Consider the following 23,078-nt stretch of genomic DNA (forward strand, 5'->3'; position numbering starts at 1 on the left):
CAGCTGGAGTGTAAAACTGTAGACCCGTGAGCTGGACGCTGTGATGCAACTGACTCAAAAAAATATGAATATTTGTGCAAGGTCTCAATGAAATGTGTATATGGACACAGATAAGTGGGATGAGGCCTGTACATTTCTCTATCCATCCATTTATTTGCATTAGTTGTATATGCTTTTGTTGCAAACACAAAATCTTGTTAAATCTCATATAGTGACCAAAAAATCCACATCTTTTTGGAGTCCAGGTTTAAAGTCATACTTTATTTATGACTGTCAGACAGAAAAGAGGAAGTGTTTATTATATTTAGGAGCACACAAGGCACAAAAAGACCCATTGCAGCTTTACAAAGACAGCAGTGCGTGTGTGTGTGTGTAACAGAAGTGACAGCGCTGCAGACACAACACAAACATGCATCAGTTTGGACAACATTATTGTTTTGCCTACAAAGACATATTTTCTTCATACTAATATTCCTTTTACTATATAAGTCAGTGCATCAGTGTCAAACATTTCACTTCTACATTTCCAAAACACACACAAAAGTTACAGTTTTTTCTCATTTCTTTCTGCTCAACTGTACAAAGCAAAGTATATTAAAAGTCAAATATCAGATCATTTCCTTACAGTATATTGGAATTTAATGACTCAAAAACTGCTAGATAAATTAGCTAACTACATATAATTACCTGTTGCAACATGCAGAGTTTAAATAGTGTTACTATAGTCCTGATATAAATAATCACATTCACACCTGTTTTTTTTTACCTTGTTTATATGGTTTGTCTAATGTAGTGACAATATCACTCCGCAACATGTGTTTGTCCCCCTCATTTGCGTTTGGACTCGATGGCCTTAATGAGAGGGACCCAGCGAGACGTGGTCCGGCCCCTGGCTTTAGCCTGGCCCAGGCTGGGCCACAGGCTGCCCCTGACGTTCACTGGACCGTCGTACTCATCGGCCTCGGAGGAGATCTCCATCTTCTGGATGATGAGCTTCAGGAGGTTGTGCTGCTTCTCCAGAGTGGTCGACATCTCTTTCATTCTGCAGAGAAAAGCATCAACTCATGCTCTTTGGGGACAGAGTTTATTAAAATTTCAGTCCTGAAAGGTGCTTAGAAAGTTGTGCAAAGTGAGTGAATGCTCCTAATTTAGAAAGAACTACAGTGGGTCGTCACTAGGGGGCGCTCATATATCAAAAACAATCACAGTTCTGCTTGTTGTCTTTGGAATCAGTATTTGAAAATTATTTTATATTTTCTTACAACTAAACTTGCTTGCTTTTATGTTTCTATAAATTTGAAAACTAACTGTCCTGTGATCACAAATACTGTACCTGGACTTTTGCTTTTTAAGCTCAGTCTCTATCAACGTGCAGGCCTGTGACTTGGACTGCAAACGGCTCCACACTTCATTTTTTTCCTCTTCACCTGAGAGGAACTGTTGCAGGAAGTGCTGCAAAAACAGTGAAATCATTAACAGAGGAGAACTCACAAAAGTTAAAAAAGTTTTGTTTTTGTTTTGTTTTTTTCCCACTGAATGTACCCTGGAGCACTTGCGGTTGGGGTAGATGGTGATTGAAGGTTTGTCGACTCGTTTCATAAGCCAGTAGGGGAGCTTATCTTCCAGAGCTGTATGCAGATCAATCTAAGATCAGAAAAAAAGACAAGTTGTTTATAATCAAACCAGACAAATATACTGAAGTTAATCATTCTCAGACACATCTGCAACACTAATTAGTTTATAGCTCTGCCTTATTGCCGGGACTGTTATTGGACATAGTATATATTTTATAGGATTTTAACTTGCTTTGCATTTTGCTTTAATGACATTCACATAAATCATCATCTTCGAATCTCAAAATGAGCGAAAAAGTTCAAAGGTCAACATAAAAATATATTTATGACTGTGATTTTGATCACTGATCCTCGTCTTGTTGCGTGTTTAACGTGCCACCACGGCAGCCAGTGCTGACACAGAGGACCTGAAAGGTTGCTAGCTAATTATTCTTACAGTTCTGGACTTACCTGCATGGCTATTCGTTTCAGGGAGGCATTTCTTTGGACTTCAGCAATGTCTCCAACTGCCAAACCAATCTACAACACAGAACCATATCTGTAATTAGGGAACACTTCTAATTTGACTAAATGAGTGCAAAACAAGCAAAACAGTTGCAAAAAAGAAGGAAAAAACACAGTTATAACTGGAGGAAAATACACAATTCATAGAAAGAAGAGATATTAGGGTTAATACAACTTGATATTCAAGATTATTTATTTATGTATTGTAGCTAATTTAATTTTTCCTCTTTACTTTTTAGGATACCTGTATATATATTTTGTTTACATGGTTTTGAATAGGTGCATTTGTGATTTAAATGCTATGAATTGGGCATTGTGGAGGAGTCCAAATTTCCTTATGGGTGCAAGAAAGTCCATTCTATTCTATTCTATTCTATTCTATTCTATTCTATTCTATTCTATTCCATTTTATTCCATTTTATTCCTGTGCTTTAGATTACGTGCAGTATTTGGGTGTATGAAATCACTGTCTACTCAAACCTTCTAAAAAACAAACCCCAGCACTTTGTTTGTGGGTCTTTAACTTACAAATGATATCATTCCGTGACCCATAAAACTCAAGCGAAACAAAGAGGGATGAGCCATTAGTGAAGCTCAGGGTTTAAGGATCCTGTGTGTCATGGAAGAGTTATGACGTGGTCGCAAAAGGTGCATTAGCTGGTCCTGGCTGGGCAAAACATAATTTTATTGTTTGGCTTTGCGGTGCGGTGCTTTAATAACCTAGCCAAGTTTAATGCATATGTTTTGTTGAAATTGTGCCTAAAATATTGATCTTAGCCAACTATATATGGCCAAACAACAGATGGTGGAAATGTTAATATCTGAGAATAAAATAAGTACTTTCCTAATTAGGGCTACACATTATACCAACAATGTATCAGTGTGCGTAATATCAATATGGCAAAGGTTCCAGTAAATGGCAGAAACAAACTATATACTGAAAATATTTATTTGGCAATCAGATGGACTCCTATTCCTAGAAATGCTCACAGCTTCATATTGAGTGTTGTCAGCATCATGATGACAGAACCTGTGGGTTTATCACCACTGTCATCGCAATAATCAACAATGATACTGACAGGTTACTATGAACTCCTTTATACATTATTGAAGTGAAAGTGAAGCTAAATTTCTCATTATTCCCCCTAAAGCCACCTTTAAAAAAATGGGCTAGGGGTGCTGTAATTTTACTGTTGTTTGACCAAATCATGTCACAGACATTGTATTGAAACTTAAGAAATCCTGTGAACTTGTGAACTATTTTATTTAAGGAGCTGAACATTCTTAGGAGATGCTTACCATCAGATTCACCAACAAGATTGGCATGAGAAGAACAAACTGCACAAAAATGGCATACGTCAGGATACCGAAGGGAAGCTGATTGCCCAGAAAAGCTTCCAGGAAGTTGTTCTGATAGTTCAGCTCCCCGACCATCATCACAAAGGTTTGTATCACCGAGAGTGGCAAGCTTTTAAACTCTTTCTAATGACAAAAACAAAGAACATGCAAACAAAGAACCAAGTCAGTAAAAAGAACTAAGAACAGTAATAATTATATCAGGTTACTTTGTGTTATTGATATTTTCTCTTACACGGTTGAGCATGAGCGCATAGAACGCCAAACTGAAGGCCAGCATCAGGTACAAAAACAGCATCACAATCCGGAACAGTGTTTTCATGATCTCCCCAAACATAACAACATAGATGCCCACACCTTCAAACCTGCAGAAACAAGGGCATTACTCTGGCTCGGAAACACTAAAAAGATATTATGGTGAAGGAAAGTGTTGAAGTCAAAGTGAGTATACCTTTGGAGATAAAGGAGAAATCCTACCCAGGAGTATAAAACTGCCATTGCTCCTGCTTGCCAGTGGAAAGAGCCCTCTGCGTTAAGCATGAGGGGAATGATGAACAGAAGAGAGAAGATGGCTGAAGTCCAGTCACACTGGTTGGAATAATCCTTGAAGTAATTCCAGCGCTTTTATATGAGAAAAAACAAGAAAAATAAAAGCAATAAGACAAAAAAAGTGTAATACACCCTGTCTGATTAGCCATTAATGAATTCCAAATATTTTTGAAAACAATCAATTGTTTATCTGCATCTTCCTGCATGTAAGTGTTGCTTATAACCAAATGACTAAGATAAAGTGTCACAGCAACATTCTGACTGTAACCTTTCAACAATTCCTGCAAATCTGAATCTGAAAGCATACATCCATCACACAGGACTGCAAGTGTTCCCACAAAACAAAAACAAAAAAAAAAAAACCTGCTGCTGAGCAGATTTATGGACACGTTTCATTGTATTAACAACAAGCGCTTAACTGCACAGTACCTGCTGTGATATCTGCACCACTTCTTTTGCTATTGAATAGACGTTCATGACCAAGACCATCACCATGCAGAAGGACAAGAAGAAACTTTGCTGTGAAATGGAGAACGATGTCAGAATTTCATACATTTAGGGAACTTTAGAACTATAAACAAGCATTAAATAGTTTGGAGTTATATACTGTCTGTGTCAAGTTTTTTGTGCAATCCACTGATACCGTTGTGAAAGATGTGGGCACCATGATGATATTAGGTTCGCCTGTCGCTGTGCTGTTTGTAGAAGGCCGTAGAGTTACTATCAGGTGAGTTAGAGGCAACAACCCTAACAGGTACAAAAACATGTTCAGCATGTGAGCCTTGCTCCCATAAGCAACCCTGAGGAGAAAGAAAGAGATAATATTAAACATCAAACTCAAGTCTGTCAATTAAAGATCCTGTCCTCTAGAGTTATCATCACAAATACACACCACTTCATAGCCAGATACTTTTTGCAGACTGGGTGGTTGAGGAGCTCGATTCGGTTGTACTGCACCATTGCCTGCAGAAAATGTGATTAAAACATTGTTAACTCTATCGTAAGAGGTTTACCATCATGGGTGAAACCATGATAATATGCCTGCCTATAAACGGTATAATTTGGTGAAAATTTTGCTGTTAAACTGTCTTTATTAGATTGTCCAACATGTTACTCAAGAGATGAGAAACCTGATCTCTGGTAGAGAAGCAAGTTGTACTTTTGTAAGAGTAGCTAAAGGAGGACAAATCCTAAAGTATTTTGAAGTCTTAACATTGCTATAAAAAAGGATTGACCCTTTTGCCATAAGTTGTTTAAAAACAGCTTTTGGAGGGTTATGTTATGCAGTTTTATTACACCAACTTGCACATGAAAAGTAAAATCTTCTTTATCAAAACCAGAAACATGATGAATCCATTAAAGCAGATAAGAAAAAGTGTCCTGTCCTGAGTGGCCAAGTCAACCGAACTGAATCAGTGGATAACATGTGACCAAAGTCTGATCATAGACAAAAAAACATCTGCTTTTTACTGCGTCAAAGTTTTATTTGAGAGAGGAAACCAGAGCTTACGTTGACTGCAGCAAGTGGCTGAATCTTATAGATGGTATCTGTTAGCTTCTTTGATGATATGGGAGCCTGGAGCCACCTGAAATTGTATTCAATCTACACCAAACAAAGACTTTTTTTAACTTCTCCTGGTAGATACGTTACAATGAACAGTTTGATGCACTGATCGTGCAAGTTAAAGATACGTTACATGGTAGTTTGGGCTGTTGTGGTCATCATCAGACTCCCTCACACATCGGTCCAGCAGATGCTGCAGAAGGAAGGAAATGGGAAATCACAGCGACAGTGACTTATCTTAGTCAAAACACATTACATAACAGAAAACTGCAGAAAGAAATGACCTATGATGACTGTAAAAAGATTTATGATATTGTTTTATTTTATTTTATTTTTTCTTGACAAAAACCTTGCAGGTCTCAGGCAGAAACTCAATCATGTCCAGTATGGGGCATCGCTGACTGGAGCCAGGAACAAACAGCCTCAAAGCCTCATCACATCTGCAAGACGAGAAGCTCAAATTGAATCCTAATGTCACCATATTAATTAGAAAAAAATAACTTAATCTTCTGCATTTCAGTTAGTATATTCCTGCAGAAATATGGAGGCATGCAGTGACTCCATGTTTGCCTAATAAAAGATAAAACCTTAAGAATTTCATCTGAACTCTTAAGAAAAGTAAATAACCTAAAAGCAAATACAAATTCATAAGTTAAAAGTTGACAAATTCTCTACATAGTTTAAGTGTCAGATAAATAAATAAGATATAAAAAAGAAAAAGAGGAGTTTTAGGTTGGTTTTTTTTAGTTTTTGGTACGATAATGTCTGGTTTCGTTGACACACCTCTCACTGTCGATCACAGCGTTGACCACATCTTTTCTTCCATTCTGCAGAGCTTCGTGGAGGAACGAGGTCTGATTCTTGTTCAGAATGAACTCCGCCCCTCTGAGCAGCATCAGTCTGACTGCAGCCACATGGCCCGCTCTTGCAGCGATATGGAGTGCAGTGTTCTGCCATATTATACCAAAATAATTCATCCATTTCTCTTAAGCAAATGTGTTTAAACTCCACAAGTGGATAGTAAACCCAAGTTAAAAATACAAGAAATGCATGAGTTAATTAATAATAATAATATGTGATAACACTAAATTTTTAAAGCAGTAGCCATTTTTACCCCATCCTCATCAGTTTTATCCAGTAACTTCATATTGGCTGACAGTAAGATGTCCATAGTTTGCGTGTATCCTTCAGATGCAGCATGGTGAAGACAAGTCCACCCCTTGTAATCACTGTCAAAAGTTTCACAGGTATATATTACACTGCAGGTGTGTAAGTATGACTAAAAGTGGCCATATGAACATGACAGTTTGATACACGCTTGTGCATAAGCTTTGCAGATTTTCAGTAGCAGCAGTTTTGAGGTTTACCTGTGAAAGAGAGCTCCTTTACGCAGCAACAGCTGAACCACTTTGGCGTGTCCACCTTTTGATGCCAAATGGAGCGGCGTCAGGCCCCGTTCATCACCTTCATTGAGCAGACGGGAGTCTGTGATAGTCTCCAGTAACCTGTGGCATGTATTGATGCGCCCATACCTTCGAGAAGGAAGCAATGAGGAGAGAGATACAGTGATGGAGGAACCTTTTAAATAAACACACGGTAATGTTCCTTATGCCACCTTGATCCTAAAGGGATAGTTTGGATCTTTTGAAATGGGGTTTTGTGGCACAATAATGAACAAATAACCTGTTGTAGATAGCTCTTTGAATGACCTCAGTTATTAGAAATAAGAGTTGTTTTTACCAAATTGAGCTAATGGCTACTCCAAACAAGACCAAGACCTATGTAGATTGCTGCAGTCAACAACTCAAATAATGATAATATAAATTCCTAAAAATACTGTTTTACAAAGCTTTGCCTTAATGTCACTTACACTTATATAGTTACAATATATTTCTGCTGGAAATGCCCCAAGCTGCCCATCTAGTTACTGCTGTCATTAGATGTGCAAATAATCGTAGGATTTTAAGGAAATAACAGTTTAATCCAGTATGTCAAATTTTATTAAACAGCGTTCACATGAGCCACCGTTAAATGTTTCAGGTTGGAGTTGTTTTGGATTCAGATGGCAGCAAACATCTATGGTCTTTGCCTCATTTAGACGAGCTGCTGGCCTATCAGTACAAGCTTTGGTTAATCAAAGAGCTGCAAGGCCGTGGGAATTAAGGGTGTGCAGAGTGCTGCAGCACCCCTTGAGGAATGCAGGAGAACATGAGTGTCCGAACATGTAATTAATCAATTAATGAAAAAAATGTTAAAAAACACATTTTATTACTGGTGCATGCTATACATTTAAATTCCAAAGTTGTGATATTACTGAGTTTTGTAATTTAGTTTATAAACCAGCACTGTTATTGTAGATCTGTGTGCAAAAATTTAAAACTGTCTAAAACATACAAAAAAATGTCCAGAGCAGCATTGGGTCATAATTGCATTTTAATAGATATTGTTTATCTAAAATAACAGCTTATTTTTAAATGTCCATAACTAGATTTGATTCTATGATATTTTTCAACCAAATTTACAGATGCTCACAACACCCCTGAACTGAAACCCACTTCCAAGGCCATGAAGAGCTATCCAGAACAGGTAAGATGTTAACTGCTTATAGCCTTTCTAGAGACCCCCACTTTAAAAGAGCTGAACTGTTGTTTTTAGGTCAGGACATACAAGAGAAATAAATAAAGAAAGGCTGCAAACCGTGGTAAATACTGTAAGCAATGTTCAAAATATGAGACATTGTTCTGAATTATTTGCATAAAAAAGATATAATGAACTTTGCATTATTGTTGTTAAGGGTTTCATCTTAAGACTAAAGGGAAATACTGCATGGACAATGATCTGTTTTGCACATGAAGCTTTTAAAAAGGGGAGTAGTATTTTGTGTCTGAAAATGGTGGAGGTATATGCTTACAACTGATGAATTAAAGCATGATATCATCATACGGTCTTCTTTTGCCCTTTGGTACTAATGAAATGGGTGTGCATGATAGAAAAATCAATAACAATAATGTCTGATATTAACTTTTTTACACTTTTTTACAGCAATATTTCACATGTTCCTCGCTAATTGAATTCTATTCTTATGACAGCTTCATCAGGTCATTGAGTTATAGGTGTGTAACTGCAATTAATCTTAAAAATTAACTTCTGAGCGCAGAAATTCCTCACCCGAATAAAACAACTGGACGGTGCGCTGAAATTTTTTGATGCAGCCACAGCTGTCATTTATCATCCGCCAACTGGTGCTTAATTACAGAGGCACACTGGATTTCTTGGTTTTATGGTTTTAGATCAAAAGTCAGTGTCTTCTGAAAAAGCAATATTTTTGATTAACCTTTTTATTTTCTTGGACCATCATTGATCAACGCTAGACGGATAAAGTCAGAGCTTTTTCTTTGTATTCTGGGAGGTTTCATCTTTTCAAAAATGGGAGACCATTAACAGAAAGTCAAAGCAAAATTACTTTAACAAAAGAAAATAATGAAATAATAACATGAGTCATAACGTAGAAACTGTTGAGGCAACATAAACTCACACCTTTAAAAGAGATTTCAAGGGGTTGAGCAACTTTGAGTTAAATTTTCGTTTAATCACTGTTGTTTGGATCAGTGTGTGGAAAACTCTGCTCCTCAGGGACCAATCAAACTTACTGAGCAGCAAAATGCAGAGCAGACTTCTTGTCCTTGGACTTGCAAGCAAGGCCAAGCTGCCCCGAGAGGCCCAGCATGTTCTTCACCGAGTCATGGATACCCAGTCTGCAGGCGTAATGCAGCGGGGTGCAACCCTCGCTGTCCTCACAGTTCAGCAGTGCCTTCACACTGCTATGCTAAAATCAAACAGAATAAACAGGTAAACATATTTACACGATCTACATGTAAATAAAAATTAAAGTTCATTAGCACAACCTTTAAAAATGTTGGCTGGATCAATTGAGCAGATAACAAATGGGTGTGTTCAGTTTGAACTGCCCTGAGGTGATTTCAGTTAAATTGGCACGATATAAATACATTTTCAAGGCCTTAAGTCTTTAGGGACTAATAGGGTGAACTCCACAGAGACAGGTTCACCCCCCCTTACTTTGAATAATCTAATGTAGCATTGCTTTGCTAAAAAAAAGCAAGGAATTCCTTTAAAAGGATATTGTCTAAATAGCTAAAATGCTGCAGCAACTACCAACTCTTTGATGTATGCTATCACATCCTGCTGCTCTATAAGCAAAAAGTTGTAATAGTTGCTTTTTAAAATTTTTTTGTAAACAAATTTAATTTATTTTTTTATTAAAGAAACAAGATTTTGACCCTGGTACAATGTAAAAAAAAATCTGTCTAAAGTGTCTGCCCATTACAGAGTTTTAGTGATGTATTTAAATGTGTATTACTGTTAATAAAGGCTCTGTTATAATGTTACACAGCATGAAAAAGGTTGAGGTTGAGAGAACATGATATACTATTAGAAAGCACAATATAGTGTGATCGCACGTGAAAGAGTGTGACAGAATGTCACTGAGAGTGTGATAGAGCATAACCGAGCATGATCAAGTGTGATGAAGTATATTAGAGTGTCATAGAGTGTGAGAGAGCATGTTAGAGAGTGATGAAGTGTCATAGAGCATCACGGAATGTGATAGAGCCGGATAGAGTGTGATAAAGAGTGATAGAGCATAACAGTGTGTCACAGAGCATGACAGAGCATAATAGAGGGTGATAAAGGAGGTTAGAGTGTGATAGAGTATCACTGAGTCTGATAGAGCAAAAAACAGTGCAATAGTGTGTGATAGACTGTGATGGAGTGTGATAGAGCATGAAAGAATATGATCTAGTGTCATAGATCCTGTTAAAATAATAGAGTGTTATAGAGGACAATATAGTGATAGAGTGTGACAGAGTATAACAGTGTGTGATAAAGAGTAATTTAATTTCAATATGTTAATGAGACTTTCCTCTAAGTATCACTGTACATTTGCTAATCAACAAACACTCATTGAGAGTACCTGCAGCACTTCTTCTGGGAGATTTTTCAGTCCTTTGGGCTGCAGAATGGCCAGGTGAAGGAAGTTACAACCACATTTGTCTTTCAGATTAACATTGGCTCCTTGAAGACACACAGGCATATGCTTACAACCTGTTCACAAATGACCTCAGCTCTCCTGGTCAGGATGCACAGCTTTGTGCCTCACCTTTTGACAGCAGCAGAGCTACAGTTTTCCATGCTCCACAGCTGGTGGCCAGCAGTAAGGGAGTGTTTCCTTTACAATCAGTGCTGTTAAGGTCTGCACCCTGCAGAGAAAAGGCACAGAAAACTAAAAATGACTTCATCCATTTTGACACGCTTGCAGTAGTTATTTCAAGCTTTGTGGAAAATAGATTTGACCATAAATGAAACGAATAGAAATTTAAATTAGTTGATATTTGGATTTTTTTCTCTTTTACATTTGAGGTTTGCAAGGTGACATTAGTCAGAGTACGGCTGGACACTTTCCCTAACACAATAGTCATTTTGATTATTTCTAACTGGAGTTCTTTGGAAAGGTCATGAACTATTATGGCTCCCTGAGCATCCACCATTTAGGAAAATAAAGTTTAATTTTGACAAACTAATGACAAGTCTGAGCAGGGCCAAAACCAAAACGGATTGCTGCCACCTTAAAAGCACAAGATTTCACAGCGGTTCATGCAGAGACTATTTCATAAACCTTTAAACTGCAATCAGTTTTGCTTTACATGGTCATTTCAGCAGAAATACTGTGACATTCCTGCAGGAAGTACCTCAGGTTGCACCCAACAAGCTACAGCTAGCTGCTGCTGAAGATATTTGCGCTTGCAGATAACCAATACATTCTATCTAAATAATTGTGAAATGCATAAAATAGCAGGATAGTGTTTGAATGAACCACTATGAAATCTTTTGAGGTTGAAGGTGCTTTTAAAATGCTTGTCAGTCCAGTCAGAATTAAACTCTGTTTCTCCAAACTAAAACGGTTCAAAGAGCTATATTCAGCAGATAAGATATTAACTGTTAATGATCTTTCCACAAAATCGATCAGATCTATCCAATATTCAGGTTTGAGGGATTTCAGCTAAGAAGATGTTGCCTAATAGTGTGAGGTTACTTTAAAATGAAAATAAGAAAAGTTTCACATTTTTGAACAAACACAAAACTATCTATTTTAGATTTTATGGCTACAGAGTGCACAAAAACTCCTCTATTAGACTTTAGCTTGCTCTGCTATGCAAAAATTAATAGATCTCGGAAAGTGTGTATACTCCTAAAAGTCATGCAAATAATTTCCAGGGATAGCTCCATTTGGTTAACAGTCCCCGCCCTAAAATGTATTGTCTCAACAAAACAAAAACAAAGAACAAGATTACTTTGCATATTTTAGGGAAACCAGGCTTCAAATATTTTTTCTACACAAATCATCACCTGTGAGGATGGAGGTCTTTTTTGCACTTTTTACCTCAGCATTCATTCCCAGGAATCTTCCTCATAAATATGTAAGTGGACATTAAGTGCAAACTTTTACACGGTTCACACTTTTAAAAGGGTCAGCTGGTCACATAGAAATAATAAACCATAAATGTACTGGAAAAAAAAGTATGACTCATCCTTCATGTTTTAAACTTCTGCTTCCAGGCAGCCAGATTTCCTTGTAATATTTTAAAGCACTCTTTATCGGTCGTTTTTTAGGCTTTCTGCTGTGCTGTTAAAGCTTTTCTTTGGGCTTTGGCTGCTTTTTTACTGTCACTATATTAAATCACATTTTTAATCAGCTGGTGTCAATAGTTTGTTCATATGAACAAATCATAAACAGGCAGAACGTTTGTACAATCTAACTGGGTTCGACTCCGTGACTGAAAATACACAATAAAGTCCTAGATAGCTGGTTTGATTAAATTTATTTAATAATCTCATTTAAAGACATATTAATGATTCATTCCTCCTCTCGAGGCTGCTACTCAATGACCTCATTTTATTGGTTTCAGAATTAAACAAGCTCATGTTTATATCCTGTTGGACTGTTTGCTAACAAAATGAGTTTATGTTAAACACACTCAACGCCCTCTTAACCATAAACTTCTATTTAAACAACCTCTATGTGCAACAGATGGTGACCTATGCTCTGCAAGCAAGGGTCATCACCTTAAACATTTACCGAGCCGGTCGGTGCATTTAAAATGACAAATATTGTGCCATGATAAAAGTACGAATCAGCTGATTGTACTCTACTTAATTAAATCCAGTGAATAATGAGGACATCACTCAGCGGCGTGGCCACATTTGTTTAGATAATCTTAAAAATGTTCAATTTTTTTTGTTTATTCCAAAATAAAAGAAAACAACATGTCAGTTTCCTGTCCTTATAGAGTAAAATTGGAGATTAGGAACAATTCCTGACAATGAAGCATGTGCAGCATGTTCATGTGGATTTGCAGGGTTTTATATTTACCAATGAAATGAGGTACTCTGCCAGCTCGGTGTGGTCAAATACTGTAGCCCTGGAAAAGTAAACACAGTTGTTTTAAACCAACATGAGACTCTGACAGCTGAAGTCTTCTTCATGGGTGTCAGAAAAAAAAATGATTTCATTCTAATTCTGCTTCGTCAGAATAAGTTATAATACCCAGATTTTCCTTTTGTTGTTTGATGCTTTATCCTCTGGATTGCAGTGGTTCCATTAGATGACGCACATTAATCGTAAATTCTTAGTCTGGTGACGTTTTATATCACTACAACTGAGTGACTGACTGAAAACCACTTGGTAATCCAGCTGTCTAACCTCTGTGTGGGGTCAGAATTGAGCAAAGCTGTTGCACTAGAGGTCAAGGATTAGGCGTCATACCAGATATTTGTCTATTCAGACTTTTGTCGCTTAATAATTTTATGTTAGTAAAATAAATATCAAAATCTATGGTGTAGACTTGTCTCTTTAACTCTTCTTCTATCTGTGCAACATAATTAACTTTTCACTCAAATGCAAACAGGAAGCATGTAAAAGATTTGAAATTAATTACCAGACAAATCTTCCCTTATTTTAATTTATTTTAGAGATCAATCTGTCAAGGCTGGGTCTTCATTAGATCTTCCACATGAGAAATTTTAATTTGATAGAATATCTGTGACCACAATGAAAATGGATATTTTGTGAAACAGGTTTTTGTGTAGATATTCATTTACTGGCCAGTAGATTAACTAAGGCACCATATTTGTATAATTTGTCTCTGTCAGGTTTTTTTCTTTCTTCTAATATCATTTAGGATTTTTTTACACTAAAGGTCATACTCTGAAATAAAAAATTGTGTATGTTACCTTAAAATTGCTTTAGAGTATGTACACAATAAAAAACACAGCTAACAAGTTTAATGTGGTTTTAAAAAAGAGGTATGTCTGATGTGTTTGCAATTTTTGCTCAAATTTTTACTTTTCCAGTATGTAGAACCATACATATTAAATAGTTTTGATGATGCAAAAGAAAGAAAAGCAAAGGTCTGCAATATGTTGACATTTGTTTAAACAGATCAGATATTTTAAATTGAAGTTCTGGGGACAAAAAGATAAAAGCAATTAATATCTTACCTGTTGCATACAACCTCAGTTTAGGGAAAAATTATTTATTTTTGACAGGATTCAGGCTTTTTTTCAATTGAGTAAGAATTTAATTTTATTTCTTCAAACTGAGGTCTTCAAAGAGCTATCTACAACAGCTAAAATATTATTTGTTCCAAACCTTTCTGCAGAACTCCACTTTACAAGACCTAAACTATCCTTTAAAGTCTTATTAAGTCAACTATAAATGAAATATATTAAGTTAAAATTGGTAGATTCCTGACAAAAGACCCCAGTGATGGTATATTGATGGTGTTCATCAATAAGAGAAACCCACCTGTGTAGAGGGGTCTGACAAGCTCCATCAGTTAGATTGATGATATCTTCTACTTGATCAACAGTGGAGAGCATCAATTTGACCACCTCAATAGCGCCTTGAGTGCAGGCCAAATGAAGAGGTGTGCACCGATCGTTCTACACCGCAAAGTATCGACATGCTGAGCATTAGCGGGGTTAGAACATGAAGAAATACAGTGTCCGTCTGAAAAATGCTGCAGTAACAGACAAAGATTAAAGGAGCAGAACCAAAACACAAATGCAGGAATTACCATGCAAATAAGTCTATCGTGTGCTCACTCCCCAAAAAAGGTATTGTGCACTCTACAGTGTAACATTAGAGCAGAGACTCTCCCAGACTTGCAGCCTGAACATGGGGGCCGTAACACAAGCCTTTAATGAGATAACCAGGACTGGCAGGAAGGGGGGCCACTGATTGCCCCACTCCACTCTCCAGTGTAAGTGGAGGTAATTTGTATCAATTTAGCCAACTGAAGCTATTACTATACTCTGTATTCCTGCTGTAGCTCTGGCCACCAGCCCAGGACCAGACATGACAAACACCCCCAGATGGGTGTGATAAGAATGACGTGTTTGAACAGCAGAAAGGCTCGGACGTGCTGCCGGGAAGATGCCCTACAGGTGTAGGCAAATGAGCTCTAGGTTCAAAAACAACAACAAAATATTTAAAAATAACAATGCAAATCTGTCAAAGCGTGCAATGGACAGATGGAGGAAGATCGCAACATTTGTAATCTGTATGTTTATGGCTATTTCATGCTGTGTGATAGGAAAAAATGTGGGGATAACCAAATGATCGCCTGGCTCCGTGATTGATGGTTTAAATGTTTATGGAAAGCGTAATCTGCTGTAGGAGAGTGTAGATATTTGCATGCTCTCTTTTGTGATGAGAGTACCTGTTGCTGATCTATTTTGGCTCCAGTGGCGATGCAGAGGCGGATGGACTCGATATTCCCGCCACGTACAGCCAGATGGAGAGGGCTGCTGTTGGACTTGTCCAAATAGTTGATGTGGTTTATCGCAGCGTGGCCATGTTCTTCTCCTGCCAGCAGCACAGAACTAAATTAATTGTTTCTTAGTATTGATAATGTTCTGTACTGTACTGGATAATAATAACATTTTTAAGACAGATTCTTATAAATTTCTCCTTCCTTGACTTCAACATAATGTTTTTGCCTGTGTCTGTTGATGTGTTTTTGTGTGCATCCATTAGCAAAATAAAATAATTAACCTTCAGGCAATTTTTAATGAAACTCAAAGTAATCATTGGATGTACAACTCTGTCATTTCTCAACATATGATGATCTTAGTCTAAAACTTTGGCACAGAAGGGAGCCGATGATAAGTATTCCTTCAAGCAATCCTAAGCCGTTAAGTCTGTTTGTTTTAGAGGAATGAAGCAATGACTATTTGTGACTATTTAAACTGAGCTGACAATCTAAAGAAGTCAAAGTTGTTGTATTTGCATGTTTAGCAATCACAGAGACATTATAAATATTTTGTGATCTAAATAAACTTCCTTCAACAACCCCAGATTTACCAAACAGACTTCCAATAATGAGTATTTTGCTTCAAAATATTTCCAGGGGTGAATGTGAGCTCACAGCTCAGTTTGCTGTTTGGCCTTATAAGACATTCTCAATACTGTTGGCACCTTTTTCATGATAGATCATTCCCATTGTCATACCTGCCTTCAGAATGACTTCCATAGCTTTCTTTGCGCCTGCAAAGGCAGCAGCGTGCATGGCAAAATGGCCGAGCTTGTTTTGCTGGCACAGCCTGGCCCCATGTTTAATCTTTGACCAGCAGGAGGAGGAGTGAGGAGAGAGACAAACAGATGAGCAAGTCAAAACTAATTGGTCTGTTAATGATCTGTTCAGACAGGAAGTTATTGTTGAGAAACACAACGGGCATAACTGAAATCGGTACGGACCAATATGCTCAAAGCCTCGCAGTTGTTGATGGAGCAGGCCAGTATCAGTGGGGTGTTTCCAAGGTCTCCCTCTAGGTTGCAATCTGTAGTGTTGTAGGACAGAAGAAGCTGCAGGGCACAGAAATACAATCGTAGGAATATCATCCAATCCATCATGTTACTAAGTCTCCTACTGATATATCTACAGTATGCCCTTTATTCTCCAACATGCAGTGACAGATTGTGAAGAAGTGGTAAATGTTGAGCCATTATCATGACCTGGGGCTGAGCACATAGTGTTCAGTCATCAGGCTTTTCAAAGTTTTTAAAAATGTATAAAAATAAACATGACTATAACTCTTCCTGTTTATTTTATGCTTTTAATGAACACTTCAGATTTAGAACTCAGTGGAAAACTCATGAATAAATAATATCTTACCTGCTGTAGATAGCTCTTTGAACAACCTTAGTTTGGAGAAACAGTTCTTGCAGGAAGTACCCCAGTCTGCACTGAATGTGCTACAGACACCAGCTGCTTCCATTGTTTGTGTTAGCAAATAACCATAAGATTTTAGTATGTAAGAAAAAGTGAAATGCAAAACAATTTATATTAAATGCTGAAATTGTTCAGATTAGAGTTTATTAAAACAACAGCAATAATTTTGATCATCAAGCCAATCAACAATCTCTGTTTCTCCAAGATAATGTTGTTTATAGAGCTATCTGCAACAAATAAGATTAACTGTTCTAAACCTCTTCACAGAACCCCAATTCAAAAGATCTGAACAATTGCTTTAAAAGCCACAGTGGTGACACAGGAAAAGGGTCTAAATGTGAAAAATATAAATGTAAACATCTACAATTGTTACATCATTTGGACACTTACTCCCACCAGGCTGTTGTGTCCGAGGCTGACAGCCAGGTGCAAGGGGGACAGGAGGGCCGTGTTGAGGATGTTTGGGTCAGCCCCCAGGTCCAACAGGGTCCTGCAGCTTTCAGCCTTGTTCCTCTCCACGGCCCAATGCAAGGGCGCATTACCGTGATCATCACAGCAGTTTGTCTCTGAACACAAATTACACAAAGACACATGCAAATGCTTTTAAATCCTTAGAATATCTTAAAAAGACACTTTAAGTATTTCTTTCGAAGCAAAATTATGATGCTGCAGATCATTTTATGGTCAGTGACTGAGGCTTGCTTACCCAGCGGGTCGATCACAGAGCTGATAAATTGAATGAGGGTGACATGGCCCCCTGCGGCGGCATGATGGAGTGGACTCGCTCCGCATTCATCTTTCTCACTGAGAACCTCTGGGCTCTTCCTCACCAGGTTCTCCAGGAGAGCCAGGTCACCCTTCTCCACCAACTGCATAGTAATATTGATTTTAATAGAAAAAAAATCATAAATCTAATCTTTACTTGTTTGTGTGCGTTTTTTCTCTGTTTGTGTATTGTATATTTATTGATTGTATTTTAGAAACTATTTTAAAAACTGAAAAATGGGAAGGAGAAATCTGCTTATTTTTATCTATTATTCACTGCTGCTCATCAAAAAGTACATTATAGTGAGAAAATGACTGCAAATTCCAACAAACTGCTATTTTCTGTTTCCTTTGTGCTCACAAAAATCTTCCAGAAAAGCTATTTGTCATCATTTTAGACCATTAGACTTCAAAATCTAACTCAAAACAAAGCATAAAGTAAATCAATGTAGGAGTTTTTTATGACACCCTAGATGATCTTTAAAGTAATGCTTGCTTTTTCAGAAAAAAGGTTTTTTGGAACATGTTGTGTGGGAGTTTTTATTTAGTCTGCACAAAAATCAAGATGTGTGACTCCATGAGTCTCTGTTTTAAGTCAAATCGTAGATGTAAATTTTTAATATCTGATACAATTATACTCATGTTTGTAATCAGTGCTAACTGTGAGATTCAGGATTTCCTGGTCTGTTTTTGTGGTTCTGATCAGGAAAAAAAAGCCCCTAAATGCACCACCAACGCCCCACTGCCTGAAGCTTGTTGAGCATAGCCCTTCTGCTGAAACTAAACAAGACTAAATGCAAACAAAAAGTTATTTATTTAGTCCAATATGTAATAATCTGAGCATTCAAAATCATAGCTCAAAACCAACAGACGGAGGCATGTACAGAAAGCTTTCTGGGGCTGCCCTGTCTGCTCCCAGGCAGAAACCTCATGCATTCATTTGCTCTGTCCCGGCGGTTAAGGAAAATTGTTGCTTCGCACTTGAGGGCAACTTCTCATATTAATATATTAAGCGGTTGGTACGGCAATGAGAAATAAGAAAAACAGTGTTCAAAAGGAGCAGCATGTTGCAAAAAAAAGAGGTTATTTACTGCTTGTTGTAACAATTTTTACCTGGTTCATAAAACAGAATTGCACAGCAAAAAAACTGAACACAAAATAATTTTGAAATACAAAGTTAAAAAAAAAAATGTTTTTAAAGGGTTTATTTTTAGTAAGTGGAGGTTGTTGAGCTTGCCTGTAATGTAAGGTTAAAATGGTGGTTTGCTGACTCTAAATACATCTGTATTTATGATTAACTAACTAAATAATTGGAATAAAATATGTACAAAGTGTATAAGAACTGTATCTTCTTCACTCAGTATATCAAACCAGGTATGAAAACATTTTTCTCCTCTATGACCAAAGTCTTGATTACTTTGTCAATTAGTATATTGTCAGGATTGCACAAACACGCCTAACTTCTTTTTGCTTTTTAATAACATTTGTTCATGAATTTGTCAATTTACAGATCCAGTTTCAAATGTTTATACCCCCCTTACCTCAATTGCACTTAGACTTGCCAGGGCTGGATCTTCGTCCTCTATGACGTACGTGTAACAACTGGTCTGTCGAGCCACATCTCTGCCGAAGTTCATCACTTAGCTGACAGTCTGTGGAGACAGGGTCTCATCAGTGATGACAGTAATTACATGTGGGCGGAAAGAAGTTCATGCGCACATCCCTCGCTCTGCAACACACATGCAGGAAACAGCAAAACAATAAAGAGGAAAACAAATCTATCATCGTTTTAATGAAGCCATGTGATTGAGTGCACAGCAGAAAGCCTGCCTAGCAAGCTGAGGAATATAGTTTGCTGTATGATGCAGAGGGCAGATAATGATTTAAGCCATGAGCTTCTGTTGCCATGAGGGGACTTGGGCGTAGATGACTTTGTCTGTACCCAGAAGACTGTTCAGATCCGCTGGGTATTGTGGGGGTTGAAGGCCTTTAGTTTAGGGACGCAACAAAGTCCTTCACAGTTTTGGGGATGCTTGTTTTAAGCCTGTCCTTGGGTGATCCTGGGTGAGCAAGATAGCGAAAGACCCTCAGTTTCGTCCAGGGGTCCAAACAATAAAATATATTTATCTGCGAGCAAATTATTATACAAATATCCCTCCAACCCCCTTGGCATAGCTGCATTGTTTTGGTTTAAGTCTGAGCAGGAAGTTAGTGTTTTTGTCTAAATGTTTTCCTTCCGCTCCTCGCCTGGTTTACAATGCAGTCAGAGACAGCCTACCGCAAACATTTAAGCAATCTGACATGGATCAGCACTCCTGAACATTGGCTCTGACGGAGAATTTTCCACTTCTGGTCCCATTAAGGTTAGCAGAATGACTCACTCTAGATTAAAGTTTGATAATTAAGTGTAGGCTCGGTGAGCAGTGGTCACCAAAGCGATCAGTTTAATTCACTTCTCCCTGTGAATTTCCACAGACTAGTAATGGATTGTAGCAACCCCCCAAATGAGAAAAGATTCAAAGTACAACAACACCCCGATGAGTTGATTTTATTGTAATACAAAGAATAAACTGGAGCTCAGTGCTTCTGCTTCCAATTGTGGCTTCTTCACCAATTTCTATCAGTGATTCATTTTACTGCAGCTCTGTACATGTGATATAAGGTTGCACTTAAGAACTGACCACAATATAAGACAATGACTCAAAATCAATGCCTCTATTGAACCAGTAAACCATTTATTCCACATCCTCTGCAGCCCAGAGAGAAGTTTCTGTAACACAACAGCTCATGCTGTATAACTTGATTTCCCCTATTATGGTGAATCTGATAAAAGACCCAGAGAATGCGATCACCCTCCCCACACACACGACCGTACACCATTCTATCATTTCCGAGCAGCTGCGGTAAACATGTGTCGCTGGTTTCAGTAACGGAGCCTGTCACACATTTGTTTGCAGGAGCCAAGTGTCCAGGAAGTGCGCCGATGGTGATCAATGTCTTCAAACAAAACAGAAACTAGAGGGAGATATGCAGCTGCTTTCCATAAACAAAGATTGTGTCTAAATTTGTTCATATTCAAGATATTACACCAGTGATCTATTATTCCTACACACACACGAAAACTGTTTACATGTGTGCATAAACTAGGAGAAAGATAAAACCTTACAGCAACAAGCAGAAGATTCAAAATAGATGAACTTCTTGGTTTTGTGTAGTGACTACAGTAAGATGAAGAGAATTATGGCTTAGAAAAAGTAGAACCATTTTAAAATGTAAACTCTGAAAAACTGAATAAATGTTAAAAAAATTAATACATATCAAAGAAATACAGAGTAGTTGTTGCTAATCAAGCCATAAATAAAGCACTTTTTTTTTGTTAGGTGTATAAATGATATAATTACCAAAACGTGTTTAGCGGCATCTTATTATTTCACATCAAATTACAGGCAGTCAAATGTGAAGAGCGTGATTAAAGCTGGATGTACTTACTGTATGTGGGGGATGCTGCCACTGAGCTGATCAAGCTGGATGTTCTCCTCACCCCCACCACAAAAAGGGTTTAAATAGTGCCGGGAGTGAGCCATTTCCCTGTCTGTCGCCTAATGCAAGCAAGATTCTGCTCCCTGTGACCAAAGTACTCACATGATGTTTTCACAGCCAAGCAGACAAGCCCTCGTTGTAACGTGAGAGGACACTTGAGTGGCACCAACACAGTAATAAGTTACACATTATACTTCTGTCTTCTTTATAATCGCTTTTATTAATTAATGAGCTCGAAAAGTGGATGATGGGTTTGGAAGTTTCTAAAATTTTACACGTCAGCTGAAAAACTCAAGTTTGTAAATTTTGCTTAAAACATCTCTTCACCTCCATTTAAAATTTTGAGTGGCTGTCATTACTTTTATTTAAAATGGATTGACATTTTCAGTACACAACAGTATTGTTTTGATGACTGATGATTGTGCTTTGGTCTATTTTGCTGCATTTTTCTTTTTTAGAGAATCGAGCGACCCCTAACATGACACAATAAAGTCGACCTTTAAGTCCTCCTTGTTGATGGGGAGGATTAGGGAATATTGCTCAGGGAATCTTTATCAGACAGGATTATCAGATAAGCTATATCATTAACTAAGGATTATCTCAACATTTCTACCAGTATTATCACCAAGGGAAAATCTATGATTGTAGTTTTGTCTTTGACTGTACAAATTATGACTATAACTGCCATGCGAGTATCATATTTTAAAATATAAATATCATCACAGATTGCTGAGTCATTGTACCCTCAAGTTTGAAAAAAAAATAAAGCTGCAAAACTGGCAACATTGGCTTGTTGTTGCTTTTCTCCAGCATTTTTGTCCAATCTGAAAGATATAGACTCAACTGACAACAAAAAACTAATAATTACCAAAAACATGAGTTTTATTGGCCCTATTGAACCCCAATGTTTCATTTAATGTTTGGGCTGAATTTTAGAAAGGGATGTATAGACCTCTTTGATTACCATTATCATTATCAGTGAGTGTGCACAAGATGAGCAATTGCAATGTTCGAGGACAAGCAAAGCACATTATGAGAGCGATGACTGGGATTGACTAAAACTTATCTGCAAAATATATTCATTTATGGATAGTGTTGGCCACAAAACCTGCAAAAATGCAATACAACACAAATATTAAAATATGCTGAGATGCTTGAGCCAGCTGACGAGCAACAATATGGGCAGAAATTGAAGTTTGACAACTACTTTGTCCCCTGGAAAGATGTGCATATCAGGAAATGATTGACCAAATGACTGAAGGTTGTATTTAATAAGTCTAACCAACCAAGATTAATCAGCCACTGGCGCCTTTTCTGGCGGATAATTTTTTGTTTTCTTTGGTTAGTCACAATTGCAGGGATTCTGAAGTATGAGGTTTTATTTCTGATTTAATAACTTTTATTTAAACACTAAACCCTGCACAAAGGTTGACCATTGTCATTGACCGATGGCTAAATCAACACCAGACATTGTCTTTCAATGTGACAGCTAGAGCGTGCACAAACTGTGATGCTGTCTACAGGACAGCTCGTGTTCTACTGTGAACTTTGACCAAGATTTGTACCATTTCTGTTTTTTTTTAGATTTGTTTTAGCCAACAAGTAGCACTGTTATTCCATTCGTTACTGGCACCAATATCACTGACTAAAGTGGTTCATTAAAAGACCATAATTCTACATCAAGTGTAATAAAAGTGTAATGTGCTTACAAAACCTGGGTTGAGATTTAAAAAAAAACTAGCTAAGCTTTGGTTCATTTCTGGTTCAGTTTAGTTGATTATAGAAAACTACAAATTTCTTGTGGTTAAGATCTGTGTTGTTGGGCTGAATGAAAAAACTCACGTGGAACAATTTTGTTGTCTAGGTAGCAACGTTTTAGTGCAGCCATAAATTAACTAATTTCAAGATTTTATGTGA

General features: G+C 37.5%; 1 protein-coding gene across 1 annotated transcript; it reads right to left on the minus strand.

The window, feature by feature from the left end:
* Positions 1 to 245: 245 nt before the first annotated feature.
* On the minus strand, positions 246 to 21,216 carry trpa1b (transient receptor potential cation channel, subfamily A, member 1b). Its single transcript, XM_017406388.3, has 28 exons — positions 21,111 to 21,216; positions 19,163 to 19,273; positions 17,563 to 17,725; positions 17,247 to 17,422; positions 16,382 to 16,489; positions 16,136 to 16,244; positions 15,345 to 15,490; positions 14,429 to 14,565; positions 12,995 to 13,043; positions 10,724 to 10,823; positions 10,538 to 10,638; positions 9,198 to 9,373; positions 6,915 to 7,079; positions 6,662 to 6,776; positions 6,331 to 6,497; positions 5,897 to 5,987; positions 5,681 to 5,740; positions 5,494 to 5,586; positions 4,876 to 4,946; positions 4,627 to 4,783; positions 4,413 to 4,502; positions 3,886 to 4,055; positions 3,670 to 3,799; positions 3,378 to 3,560; positions 2,025 to 2,093; positions 1,543 to 1,644; positions 1,334 to 1,452; positions 246 to 1,042 (listed from the first exon to the last, which is right to left on the minus strand). The coding sequence occupies exons 2-28, from the start codon at positions 19,256 to 19,258 to the stop codon at positions 829 to 831; spliced, it is 3,357 nt and encodes a 1,118-aa protein (XP_017261877.1). The 5' UTR covers positions 19,259 to 19,273; positions 21,111 to 21,216; the 3' UTR covers positions 246 to 828.
* Positions 21,217 to 23,078: the final 1,862 nt, after the last annotated feature.

This window comes from Kryptolebias marmoratus, linkage group LG21 (genome assembly GCF_001649575.2).
Source record: "Kryptolebias marmoratus isolate JLee-2015 linkage group LG21, ASM164957v2, whole genome shotgun sequence".
Lineage (NCBI taxonomy): Eukaryota > Metazoa > Chordata > Actinopteri > Cyprinodontiformes > Rivulidae > Kryptolebias > Kryptolebias marmoratus.

Coding starts and splice junctions, on each gene's coding strand:
- trpa1b (XM_017406388.3), bottom strand. CDS start 19,258: ATGAACTTCGGCAGAGATGTGGCTCGACAGACCAGTTGTTACACGTAC. Junction 13,044..14,428: donor TGTCAGACCCCTCTACACAG/GTGGGTTTCTCT, acceptor TTACTTTTCCAG/GGCTACAGTATTTGACCACA. Junction 5,587..5,680: donor ACAACAGCCCAAACTACCAT/GTAACGTATCTT, acceptor TGTTTGGTGTAG/ATTGAATACAATTTCAGGTG.